Source organism: Ambystoma mexicanum, chromosome 7p (genome assembly GCF_040938575.1).
Source record: "Ambystoma mexicanum isolate Mex_15411 chromosome 7p, UKY_AmexF1_1, whole genome shotgun sequence".
Lineage (NCBI taxonomy): Eukaryota > Metazoa > Chordata > Amphibia > Caudata > Ambystomatidae > Ambystoma > Ambystoma mexicanum.
In genome coordinates this window covers 807,491,894-807,505,504 of record NC_090939.1, presented here as the reverse complement: position 1 = coordinate 807,505,504, position 13,611 = coordinate 807,491,894, and the positions used below count along the sequence as shown (strand labels likewise).

At 41.5% G+C, this 13,611-nt stretch overlaps 1 protein-coding gene across 1 annotated transcript in view; it reads left to right on the top strand.

Moving 5' to 3' along the window:
* LOC138526001 (interleukin-18 receptor 1-like) overlaps window positions 1-13,611 on the top strand; it is a 181,283-nt gene that overhangs the window by 108,817 nt on the left and 58,855 nt on the right. The window contains exon 6 of the mRNA XM_069636291.1: window positions 8,148-8,306. Within this exon, the coding sequence (XP_069492392.1) occupies window positions 8,148-8,306 (159 nt within the window). The remainder of the gene's footprint in view (window positions 1-8,147; window positions 8,307-13,611) is intronic.

Sequence of the window (13,611 nt, the reverse complement as noted above, 5' to 3'; positions counted from 1 at the left end):
ACATTTTCATCTTCATTCAGAGCAGTGAAACCTTTGGTTTCGATATCACATTTTTGCTCGTTATTTCATTCATTGGCTCTGTCCCTTACTGGTTTTGGAAATTCTCTACTTACCCAAATCTTCACTTGCACCATTGAGATTAGTTGCCAATGCTGCCATATGAGTAGTCTCTGGGGCAAGAAAGTTCGATCACTTTTCACCCATTCTGAAGAATTTGCCCATTGAACAAAGGGTTGATTTTAAGAACATGTGTACTGTCTACAAATTGCTATACTTTCAATCCCCTGAGTAGTTGGCTGTGAAATGAAAAATATCAGGAGGCTTGAGAGGGCGATGTAGTTGAAAGTCTTTGAGTCTTGAAGTTCACAGGTTATAAACGCTCATCCACTATGAATCAATCGATTTCTGGTCTGGTGGTAAAACTGTGGGAAGCTCTCTTTAAAAAACTACGTTTGATCAGCGATTACTTGAAAGTTAGGAAGCTTCTAAACGCTTGGCTCTCGAAGACTGTCTTTTAGGAAATTTGAAGATGTTTTTATAACTACTGTGGAAATGATGACATTTTACTTTAACATTTTTCTGATGCAACAGTCTTAAAATATTGGTAGATTGTATTTTAGTTTTTAGTCATTTGCTTTTAAAACTTTTTCTTTTTATTCTGTTTCGTATTATGAAAAATATTAACACTCTGGGTCTGACTTACAAAGCTTTTTTCTATGGGACTATCCCATTGAAATATGTGTGAGACAGGACACCAGGGTACACCAGAGGCTCAAAGACTTCCGGTCAGTTCCTTTATTAGCAAATAATTCCTCACGAGAAAGGCTCTCCTTGCAGCTCCACTCCACAGCTCAACCGGCCAGAACTCACTTGGCATACAGATGTATACAATCTATGAGAATGTAGAACATGGAACATCATATTAAGAGTAAACAAGCAAACAACCTGGAAAGGCCCAGATGCATGCACTTATTGATGCTAAACATAAACACATTTGAAAGGAAACACATATCCTGAAATTATATGAATATAAACAAATACAAACCAGTATAACAAAATGCTTTTGTAAATGAGGCCCATTGTATCTGTTTTAAATTGCACAGTGCTCTGATGATGTGTGTCCTAGTTCGTGCTTTAGAAACATTTTAGATAAATAAAAAAAAAAACTTACTAGAAGAGAGATGGCTAGTGATGTTTCACTACCAATCGAATTGAAATAAAAAGCATTACGCCAACTCTATTTTCACATCCTCAGGACAAGCAGACACATTCCTCCCAAAATAGCAATGCACTGCAATCAAAGTTCAACACTTGCATACCGACATTCCAACCCGCTGTAATAAAGTCTCTTATTAGTCACAAGGGACACACAGACCAGCTGTGGAGACTGATGTTGTTCCAGGTATGCTTTATTGGTACAATATGTACAGTTCCAGTTACGCTCAGGTATTTACAGTAGTCTGGATGACAGGACAAGGACAGGGATAGGTAGTACAGTACACATGAAGGAGAAGACCCACCGGCCATCCACTCACTCCAGCTCAGGCCCCCAACTGACTCACTCAGAACATTCATACACTGATGCACTCAACATTCTCCTGGCTGCATCATACATCACATTCTATTGGCAATCACTCCAGGCCAGTGACAAAGTACAAGACTATATATAACATCTCCCTTTCTTACCAGATTCAACCACAACATAACATCTCCCTTTCATACCGGATGTAACCACGCGTGACATCTCCCTTTCATATCAGGTTCATACACACAAACATCATCCTTTCATTCGGGTGGAGGGAGGTCAGCCAAATGCACATCACTCGCCCACTCATAAATCTAAACACAACCAGAATCTCACACAGATGAACTACATGTAACAGATGAGGTGCTCCTGGCAGCACCGTAGGTCTTAAGCTTAAAACTATTACTAAAGGAACAATGGTGAATGCTTAACAGTAACTAATGCAAAAGTGCGCACTATATATATACAGAATGTACATTTGCCGGCAATAAAAAAATGTTCTTTTTTTTTTTTAGGCACAACCCTTGTTCAGTCAGTTGGCCAAACTCTTTATGGTGCAACCCTTATTCAGTCAGCTGCCCAAACTCTTTCATGACGCAACCCTTATGCAGTCGGTTGGCCACTTAAGCATCTCACATTAGAGCGTACGCATATAACATATACCTCAAAAAAGAGTATACATACCGCCACATTTTTCTTTGTGGCTCTGGTGGAAATTTAAAATTCTCACCTGGCTTCAAATATCTCCAACACTATTTCATTAGTACACATTAACAGGAATACCCATTAATTAGTACACATTAACAGCACTACCCTGCACCGCGACCATGAACTACAACACGTGTGTCATGGCCGGGATGGAACACATAACAGTGGGCCACAACATCACACAAACTGAGCAAGACAATGGCCCAAAGACAATTGCAGGGTATCCAATGTAACTAATGTTTTGTTCAACAACTCTCCAAAGGGTAAATCAGACCCTTAACACCATAACCATAACATACATTATTCAGTATATAAACATTTCTTGATGATGGTGGAAATTTGAGAAAATAAAAAAAAAAAAATATTATTACTTTGTGCTTAAAAAAAAATTAAATTCCTTTTTTCATTTATATTGATAAGTGTTGCATAAATCCATGGTGGCTTTTCCAGATTCATTAAGAAAAAAAAAATCAAAATAAAGAAAAAATTGTAAATTGTCACGTTTGCATTATTGCCAAACATAATTCAATCCAAAATAATGATGCCAAGGGAAGGGGTTTCTCGTAGCTTATTTCACAAGTATGCTGCTTGCTCACGGTGTGCCTTTAGTTCCATTGATGTATATAATAATAAAGAAAATGTCTTGCAAAATGTTCCTTTCAGCACCCCAAACTAAAGCTTTCTTAAGGTGCACACAACAGCAAGTGTTTGCATATTTGCCAAAAACCCTTAACTCCACTATTTTGGAGCCAACAGAAAATATATTTTCTTGTAGCTTCTTTTACTTATCTCCCCCACGTTGTAATTTCAGTTCTGTTGATAAAATAACATTTTGTCTTGCAAGTGTTCCTTCCTGCACCCAATACCACCAGTTTGTTTAAGGCAATCATTGAAATTATTCATTTCCCGGACATGTTTGCTCATCATTCACTCGAAGGGCTGGAGGTGAACAGACCTCGCTGGGCCTCTGATGTGACTGCATTACACAGAGCATTTTTTTGAAATTCAGGCAGGATCTTTGATAAAATCAAACTCCAAACTTTATCCATGTTCATTCCACATGGGAGAAATTTTGTAATACACAAAAAAAAGTTGGCACAACAAAAATGTCTTTCATAGCATGTCCACTCTTAGATAGAATTGTGAATGTTAGCATGTCCCCACTTAGATGGAATTGTGAATGTCAGCATGTCCACACTTAGATGGAATTGTGAATGTTAGAATGTCCACACTTAGATGGAATTACGAATGTTAGCATGTCCACTCTTAGATGGAATTGTGAATGTTAGCATGTCCCCACTTAGATAGAATTGTGAATGTCAGCATGTCCACACTTAGATGGAATTGTGAATGTTAGAATGTCCACACTTAGATGGAATTATGAATGTTAGCATGTCCACTCTTAGATGGAATTGTGAATGTTAGCATGTCCCCACTTAGATAGAATTGTGAATGTCAGCATGTCCACTCTTTGATAGAATTGTGAATGTTAGCATGTCCACACTCAGATGGAATTGTGAATGTCAGCATGTCCACACTTAGATGGAATTGTGAATGTTAGCATGTCCACACTTAGATGGAATTATGAATGTTAGCATGTCCACTCTTAGATGGAATTGTGAATATTGGCCTGCGTCGCATCTAGATAGAAATGTGATTGTTAGCACGTGAAAGTTGCATTAGAAAGTGTGCCCTATAGCCTCTCCGTGAATTTAGAAATGTGCCCAACATCCACGCTGGTAAATCGAATTTAGAAATGTGCCCAAGACCCTCTGAAAGTTGCATTTAGAAGTATGCCCAATAACCTCGCTGTGAATTTAGTAGTGTTCCCAATAGCCACTCTGTGAAAGTTGCATTTAGAAGTGTTCCCAATAGCATCGGTGAAAGTTGATTATAGAAGTGTATCCAATAGACACTCTGGAAAGCTGCATTTAGAAGTGTGCCCAATAGCCTCTCCAGAAAATTGAATTTAGAAGTGTGCCCAATAGCCTCTCTGGTAAATTGAATTTAGAAGTGTGCCCAATAAACCTCTCTGTGGAAAAGTGTATTTAGAAGTTCGCCCAGTAGCTTTGCTATGGAAAATTGAATCTAGAAGTTCGCCCAGTACCCTCTCTGGGAAAGTTGCATTTAGAAGTGTGCTCATTGAAAGAGCATATAACCCATCATATCACACCACCACGCTTACTCTCTCCTTACATCACCACTCAACTAGAACACAGAGATACTATGACACCATTCGGTATATCTGTTCTCATACCAACATCCACCGCTTACTCCACATCATTCTATGTAAACACTGCTGGTATCACACCCCCAGCCAGGCGTTTTCCTCAGGCCTAACGCAGCCACATCCGTTCCGGATAAATCCTGCCAGAACGAACACATTCTCCTGATCTCTAAACCACCACATCTACCGCTAAGAAGCAGCTATTACACGAGTACCGCACGAGCTGCACACATACCCGGTGCTCACACGCACCTTTTTGACTCTCCGTTCTCTCTCTACTGATCTGAACTTCGGTTCCCAAGGGCGTTCAACCTACCAGCGCCTTCAGACCATACCAATGGTATATAAGGCGCTATATAAGTGCAAAATAACAATAACAATAACAATTACGGGTTGCACACTGCCTTTATGCGTTCATTTTCACAGTTAATATTCTGAGTGCATGGAGCTCTGGCGCCACCCAGTGGTTTGCAGAATGTACAGGGTGGTCAATGAAACTGTAAAATGCTCCCATGAAGTTATTGCATTTCATTGACACACACTGCCCCCAACTCCTACGCTGAGAGTTATCTTTTTGCTTATTAATTTGAACGGGGCTCAAAAAGTTGAGAGAAGACCTGATGGAATGTTCAGTTGTGATGTCACAATGGACCAAGATAGTGAGTGATTAGTCCCGGAAAGTCAGAGTAGCCATTGAGAGAATGAAGACTGCTAATGCTGTGTGTGTGTTGCTGGGCAACAGCTAGCAGCTTTTGAAAATGATGCAGGGTTCTGCTCAGGGCAGCAGTGAGGGTTTTACCCAAAAAAATGCCAATAAAAGGAAAGCGTACGTTTCATTTTGTCCGTTTTACACATAAAATGCCAAATGAAAGTAAAGTGTAAGTTTCACTTCGTCCTCCCCCCTCCTCTGACCTGATAGATGGACAGCTCCTGCTGTCTGAAGCACTTTTGGAGTAGGGCGTCTGGGGAAATGTTTTTGGTTGCTGGGGACCTCCCTCCCAGAGTCCAGTGGCACATTATAGATTTTCAACCCTGGAGCTGGCAGGATGTTTATTTTTGAGTCTATGGGGGAACGGTGGGTCACTCTTAGGCTGCTTCCCCCCCACAGCTCTCCTTACTGTACATTTTTGTAGCTGCAGCTCCTCAGTTGCACTCTGTCCTTTTAAGTTGTATTTGTCCATATTCCTGGGTTCTTTTACTCTCGTCGCCAATGTAATAAAGTCTCTTATTAGTCACAAGGGACACACAGACCAGCTGTGGAGACTGATGTTGTTCCAGGTATGCTTTATTGGTACAATATGTACAGTTCCAGTTACTCTCAGGTATTTACAGTAGTCTGGATGACAGGACAAGGACAGGGATAGGTAGTACAGTACACATGAAGGAGAAGACCCACCGGCCATCCACTCACTCCAGCTCAGGCCCCCAACTGACTCACTCAGAACATTCATACACTGATGCACTCAACATTCTCCTGGCTGCATCATACATCACATTCTATTGGCAATCACTCCAGGCCAGTGACAAAGTACAAGACTATATATAACACCCGCCTGGTTAACAATTCCACAAAACATACCCGAAGCAAACCACACTGACCTGTGCACCAGAATTTGGGAATAACTTGGCAGGAATGTTGATGGCCAATGAGCAGCCTCTAAGAAAACATCAGACCTCGCAAAACAAAGGGCTCTTACGAAACCCTATAACTTCAACACCAATGGAGCTGGGGCTAGAACGAAGAATTCAGGCTTGGAGAAATTAAATAACCTTAAGAAGCATCTGTTACCAGAACACTTCACAATCTCTCCAAGTCAGCCCACTCAAGGTTCTTCTGTCCAGCAATTACATGTATAACCCACTTAATCTAATAAAAATCCAACAGGGTACGGTGCCATTACATTCAAAATGTAACAGCAAGAAAAAATAAACACTGGGGGACAAGTCCGTACATTTTGTAGCATTTTTGCTTAATTAAAATAGTAATTGATAGCTACTAAACATGCACATTTCCACTGCTGATGTCCTTTTTATGTCTCAAAATGAAACATATGCTCCTATAGAGGGAGATCCTTTAAAAGCAGTGTGTCTTGAGAACACTGGCCCTGCTGGCATCAGCTATGAGAAATTGACATTGATTTGTCCTTCAGACCAATTAAGTTGGTTGGAAGATTGTTAGATTGTGTGCCTTTTTAGTGGCTCTTTAGAAATCGTGTGGCACATTTGAAAATTACAATGTTTGCAGTTGTTATAACAAGCATAAATATTTCCATACACTGGATGCCTAATATCAAAGTCTGTATGCTATGTCCCAGGCATCAGAGGTAGTTTGCTTGGTGGGAACTCAGGTGTGATCATGAATGAAAATCTTCCATTGGGATACCGATCTGTACTAAAGAATAGGAATAAAGGACTAGAGAGTGGATTTCATGTTTCTTCTGAAATGAGATGCAGGAGGAATTCTCATTCAAAACCTTTGAATGTCCGGTTGCTCACTGTATAGTTTACTCCAACATAATTTTTAATGCCAGTGATATACTGTAAGCCCACAACAAATAATAAATGGAGAACATTCTTGACTTACTACTACATTTGCAAGCATTCCACATAAAGTAATTCAGATACATGTTTGGTTCTCGCTCATGGAAAGGAGGTGAGGCTCAGTGCCTCTCACATGCCGACAATCATATTGGTGGGCATGTAAAAAGTCATTGGGCCTCATTACAAGTTTGGCGGTAGCCTTGCCGGTAAAACCGGCAGGCTGCCGCCACACTTGCAATTTCTTCCGGCGCCCACAAATGGGCAATTACAGGGTCATTACGGCCCTGCCGAACACGGTAATTGCCCACTTGCAGACGTGGAAAAAAGATGCTCTCCATTCTCATTCGCCCCCATATGGCTGAATGGGAAGGGGCAGGTCGGATGCACCAGCACCATTTATAACGTTTATAAAGGTGCCGGTGGATCAGACATGCTGTGCTCGCGGGTGCTTTCCTGCCCGCCAGGTCCGACGTGGCGAGCAGAAAAGAACCTTCGAGCACAAGTCGTAGTTTGCTGGTCTGGGAACTACAGTACCGGCATGCTTGCCGGTACCGTTTTCCCAGACCGGCAAACTTGTAATGAGGCCCATTGTCTTCAGTAAAGTTCAGGAGGTATGACATTTGGCAATTTATTTTACATTTATACTGATTGTTAAGGTTTTCTCTTGAAAATGGAAATGCATACACCGATTGATGTTAGTATTTTATGTGGTTTTTGTATGTGTATTTCAGTACATAAAACTATTTGACTGAACTTGTCATTATCACCTATTAAAATGTGCTCTAATGTTGGTCCTAGAAGAAAACAAATGCACTAATCTAGTGTGCTATTTACATACGGATTCATAAGATGAACTACAGTTGCTTAGACCAATTAGGGTTTTTGGAAAATTAATAGAAACCTTTCTATATTGATATATTTATTCATATGTTTAGATTGTTGCAGGGCCTTTCTCTGTATCTCAGATAGGGCTGTGTGTGTTTTACAAATGCCCTTTTCGTCCATTTCCAAAAACAAACAACAAGACATACAGACATACAGTATTTTCCAGGTGTCAGATTTCAAGTTTCAGGTGTCCTGAATAGAGTCCATGTGCTGTGCGCAGGATGTGGCATAGCAACATGACAATTGTGCCTTTTCTTTCAGATGGCAAAGAGTATGATGCATATGTGTCATACCCGAAATACTCAAAGTATGCTTCAGAAGTGGAGAAACATTTTGCATTGAAGATTTTGTCCCACACACTGGAAAACCATTTTGGATATAATCTGTGCATATTTGACCGTGATATTGTACCAGGAGGAGGTAAGGAACATGCAAGTTTACCATGATTCTGATTCAAGGTGCTTTACTGTCCGCTATGGGAAAAAAGAAACACCTGATGTTACCCCTTCAAAATCACAAAACAGGCTCCCTATGGACGTGTTCGAATTATGAAGATAGTTTTCATAAAAAGTTAAACTCCTAAAAACGAATGTTAGTAACATGTAGACCTTTGAAACAATGTAAATTTCACAAGTGCCCCAATAACAGTGCATGTTTCAATTCAAGGGAAGGAATCCACGAGGGCATCTCTTCACTTGCTGGCAAATTATTTCTGGCGATTCAAAAAGATGATCAGAATGTAGGTAGGCCTCGCTGCTGCCCACATTGTGATCCTTGTGGCTTCTGCGCATTATCTGAACCACTGAAATCATGAATGAATTGCTATCTCTTTGACTTGGATATACATGTGTTTTTTTCATTTGAGACATTGAACCATAACATGCTCCTTATAGTATCATATTGGTTAATTGCACACCCAGGATCCTCATTGAATCATGCCATTTATTGTTCCGGCTAGAGCACTATTGTTGGGATATGCATTCAGATCACCAAGCTGCATTGTAAATATGAGTTCAAGTTGAACACTTTTGTATTCCTTGCAGTAGCTTCTGTTCAGGAGGTAGAATCAGAACAGGAATATGCAATAAGAAAGGTGGGATGAGAATAAGAAAGAAGTGTGAGTCGAACGGGAGGGTTGGAGGTGACTGGTGGAAGAAGTATCTAGTGAAGGCTTCTGCTGCTCCGTACAGATGAAATAAAGAAGACAGATTCACTTACCTGCTGTCTACTTGTGATGCTTCTTTGCACACCTGCGACTGCCAAACAAATTGGTAACGAGTGACCCGCAGATTCCCGTATGGAGAGTGAGAGAGGACTGGAGTGCATCACCGTTTGCCCGGCCCAGCCCTCATCCTGATTAGTCAGGGTGAGGGCTGGACCGGGGCCGACTGCGGATGGAATTGCAGAAAGGAGGAGCTCTGCCTCTGGCTCCCCTCCGCACCATGTCATCACATCATAGAGGGACCAGGAAGCTCTCCCAGTTGTCCTGTCTGTGTGAAGCACGGGAGCAGTAGGCCTGAAGTGATGCTGCAGATTGGTGGACCAAAGCTGCAGTTGGAAACGGGTAAGAAAGCTTATTTTGTCTGTGTAATGTGCGCTTTATGCGTGTGTGCTGTGCATGTTGGATGTATGTATATGATGTAGGAGTCCAAATGTGATTGTGGGCCTCATTATAAGGTTGGCGCTCCCAGAATGAAGGTGGCCGGTACAGCACTGGCCCCCTTCATTCCGGGAGTGCCGATTACAAGCTTCCCATCGCGGGACCCGGATCGCACGCCTGGTAAAACCAGACGTGCTTTCCGGGTCCCGCGAGGGGAAGAGGGAGGCAATAACAGGCCAGATGTAATCTGCCCGTTATTACCTCCCTCCCCATTCCCACGGGTCCTCCTATGTCGGAGTAACCCGGTAAGTCCCCATTGCAGGAACCAGGTAATGGAGCTCGGAAAGGACGGAGGCAGCCATGGAGCTAACAGCTCCATTCTCGTAATGAGGCCGTGTGTGCGGGGGGGGGTGTGTCTGTGTGTGTGTGTGTGTGTGTGTGTGTGTGTGTGTGTGCGCGTGTGTGTGTGTGTGTAAATGTTATGGGTGTAGAATGGATAAGGCTTGTGATCACAGTGCAAGAAGGAGAGTAATGGGAGATACCATTAAGGAGATAAAGAGGGGCCAATCCGGAAATTAATTTAATGACCACAAGTACGAATTTTAAGAGAGAGGGTTGTATACTATAAATATTCAAATCAAACATCTTCAACGTGTGCACAAGTATACATTAAGAAAGATCTTTGATCAGGGTAGTAGGCCCATAGTGGGGACGTGGTGCTCACATGCTTTTTGTGGTGTGACATTGTATTCATAGTAGATGTAGTTCTGTCCCACATTTAGGGAGTTTTTAGGCTGTATGCTGCATAGTAAAACACATATGTAGCAACATATTTCTTTTTCTTCTTTTCACCACACCTATATTATCAGATAAGATTATGAATTAGTGGGCTTATTTTGAATATATAGATGCAGGTTTATTAAGTAGTAGTAGAAGTACCTGTTCTCCTAACGAGCTCTGTAGACAGACATGATAACACTGATCCTGTAGGTCACTGTTCCGATTCGCTTATTCCTTGATGTGATTTGCACCCTGAAGTAAACTGCAATGAGAATGGGCGCATGTGCCTGGCTGACATACCCCAGCGCAGGCATTGGAGGGAGGCGAGAATTGGTCTGTAGCTGCATACTGGGACCTTCTGTGCTCTCTCCCCACCTGTCGCCTCACCCATGTGTGGTGCAGTTTGTTGCAGTGCATTGTGGTGCAAATATCTTGGAAACCGTGCATCTTGGGGTTTGGACCTCGAGTTTTGTTCCTCGTGTTGTGACTGGTCCTTCTATGACCGACCGCATTGATGTTTCACAGATTTCAGGCAACTGTCTCATGTTTGAAGGTGCTGAAATCTGGGGAAAGGGGTGGGGTGCCCAAATGTCATGCAGCCAGTAATGTCAGGAGGGTCTTGACAGGTAACTATGCAAAACTTGGTGCAGAATGGTGAAATGGCATGGAATTGTATAAGGAACAATGCTTGGCTACAAACCCACAGACCCACAAACACATTTTGACTTTTGTTGAAATCTGAGGAAAGAGTTGAGTGTCCAAATGTAATGTAGCCAGTAATAGAGTGGAGTGTCCAAATGTAATGTAGCAAGTAATAGAGTGGAGTGTCCAAATGTAATGTAGCCAGTAATAGAGTGGAGTGTCCAAATGTAATGTAGCCAGTAATGTCCAGAGGGTCCTAACATGCAACTATGCAAAATTTGGGGCAGATTGGTGATAACGTGTGCAATTGTATAAGGAACAACGCTTTGCCACAAACACACACATTCTGACTTTTATATATTTAGATAGTTGTTAGTTGTTGTAATGAGAAAGACGTCTGCCATGTTCGAATAGGCCATTATTAAAGGCTGCAGGTTTTTCCATTTAGTGGGCTAGGCTACATTTCTGAGTGAGCAATGTTCATTTAATAGAATTGTATTTCTGCTGTTGGGTAGAAGGCTGCAAGCAGCCAAGGTCAGGATGGAAAGGGATACAGAATAGTTTTCAGCTAAGTGTTGCATGGGAGAAAGTTCTCAGAGTACTGAAGCTAGGCTCGAGGCAGCAAGTGCATTTCCAGATGATAGACAAATTGATATATAATGGTCTTGAAGGACACAGTCAGATACTCGAGAAATCCCAGACAATAGCATTGCCAAAATGAAGAACTAGGATGTGAGCACAGCGCCCCGCCTAAAATTAAGTCACTCGGTCCAATGGTGAAGTGCTGTGGTAAAACAAATACATATGGGAAATTAATTACCAGGAACAAGGCCTCAGTCACGTTTTTATGAAACTGGTTCCAATGGATAATCGATAATCAATAACAAGACAAACTCAAGAAAATTGCAAGTGCACAAGAACACCCAGCGTTATTAAGACATGAACAGCCGGGAAAACACATAAAAAGCATTCTCAATATTTAAAATACAAAACACAAGTATTTAAATGAAAAACACATCACAAATGATGTCATGGTTAGTGATAACAAAACACTTTTATTGGCTCATCGTTAGTAAAATATAACAACTATATGTTCTATAGGCAAATGCTACTACTATTGGATATTCTTTAACTGATTATTCCTCCTAAATTCGTCCAACTAAACAATGTTACATTTCATACTATCTTTTTATTGGCTGGCTCTATACTACAGTAGCCAACCTGGTGGACCGAATTCTAATTGGTTGGTAGTTTGCTCATCCGACCTTGGTCACTTTAACACAATGCCAAGATGTGTGGTGAGGAAGGAGAGATGAATGTGCTGCTATAATCCAATTTGAAGAAGTTGCTCCCTTCTCAGTCTGAAGCCTGAGAACTTATCTGCCAAATTGTGTGTGGCTCTGGCATGTCCTTCCTGTGTCCGGATGTACCAAGGGAGTAGCAGGTACCCTATCTAGTTGAGCCTAAAATAAATGATCACTATGCCCATCACGTGGTAGAGGACCACTGTTCAAAATGAATTTTTGTTTATTTGTTGAGTTTTCTGTTATTCTAACGAGTGTGTACTGCACTGTGTGTTTATTCATTAGGAGGCCCCTTGGCATAGTAGCTATTTGCACCTGGAAATCAAGGCTTTTTGTGTGCTTCTGGAGAATGTTATCTAATGTTGTTTTGATTCCCTGTTGGGGCTCCCATCCCTACTGACCTTGATGCCTGCGCATGTGTCCCAACATCATGGCGCTTGGGATTGTGTGCAAAGCAGTTTGATGTCTGTATTCAGTATTTCATAATAAAGGCCTTTCAAAGTTCTATCTAGAAAATGTCAGTACTCTGGTTCAATCTCTGCCATGTTAATGTTCTTTGTGACTCATGCATTGCATGCTGCCATACATTATTGCCTTCCAATGTATTCTGCAACCTATCTCTACCTACGCCCATCTCTATGACACTTTCTAACTCTTTCTGTGTATTCTGCAACCTTTCTCTAAACTTATGAATACACTCTACTTCTCACCCTACTTGGGTGGTGCAACCTATTCTAGTCTTTAGAGTGGTTGCATTAACACTAATGTTTAAACTGGTTGTTTACAGGTCTCTTGTCAGCCTGAACCTTGGTTCACCTCTGTGAACCTATGAGGGCGGGGCCCAACTTGTGTTTATTTTATCTACAACATCACATTTTATTTGTGCAGCTATTCATTATGAGAAGATAACTAGAAGGTTGTTTCTATGTTTGGCAACATGTATCGAGATGGAAGTTGCAGAGTGAGCATGTGCAAGGGCGTGAAACCAAGAGGGCAAATTATGGGGAAAGGATTGTGGTGTTCCATGGGATGCCACAAAGGTTTAAAATCTTTGATTTCCACTCCCTACATGATTGGATTTCTAAACCCCGCCATGGTGGGCATATGTTTAGAAGGCCACCTTTGTTAGATGAACAGGGGAACACTTCTGGGAAGATAGCCAGAACAAGTCACGCTAGCTTGGATAGAAGTCAAGGCTAGATCTCAGGAAGAGTGAGGATGATCAGGGGTCTCCAATAAGCACATACAGTGAAACACAAATAATTAAAATGAGACAGTTGTATATACCACCCAAGCCAACAGGAAGGCCAAAAGGAACTTCCAATGTGTAAAATGAATTTGAATGAACAAAGGGTCACTGGTTAGTGACTCCATTACTCAACACCCTTAACTTGGTTTT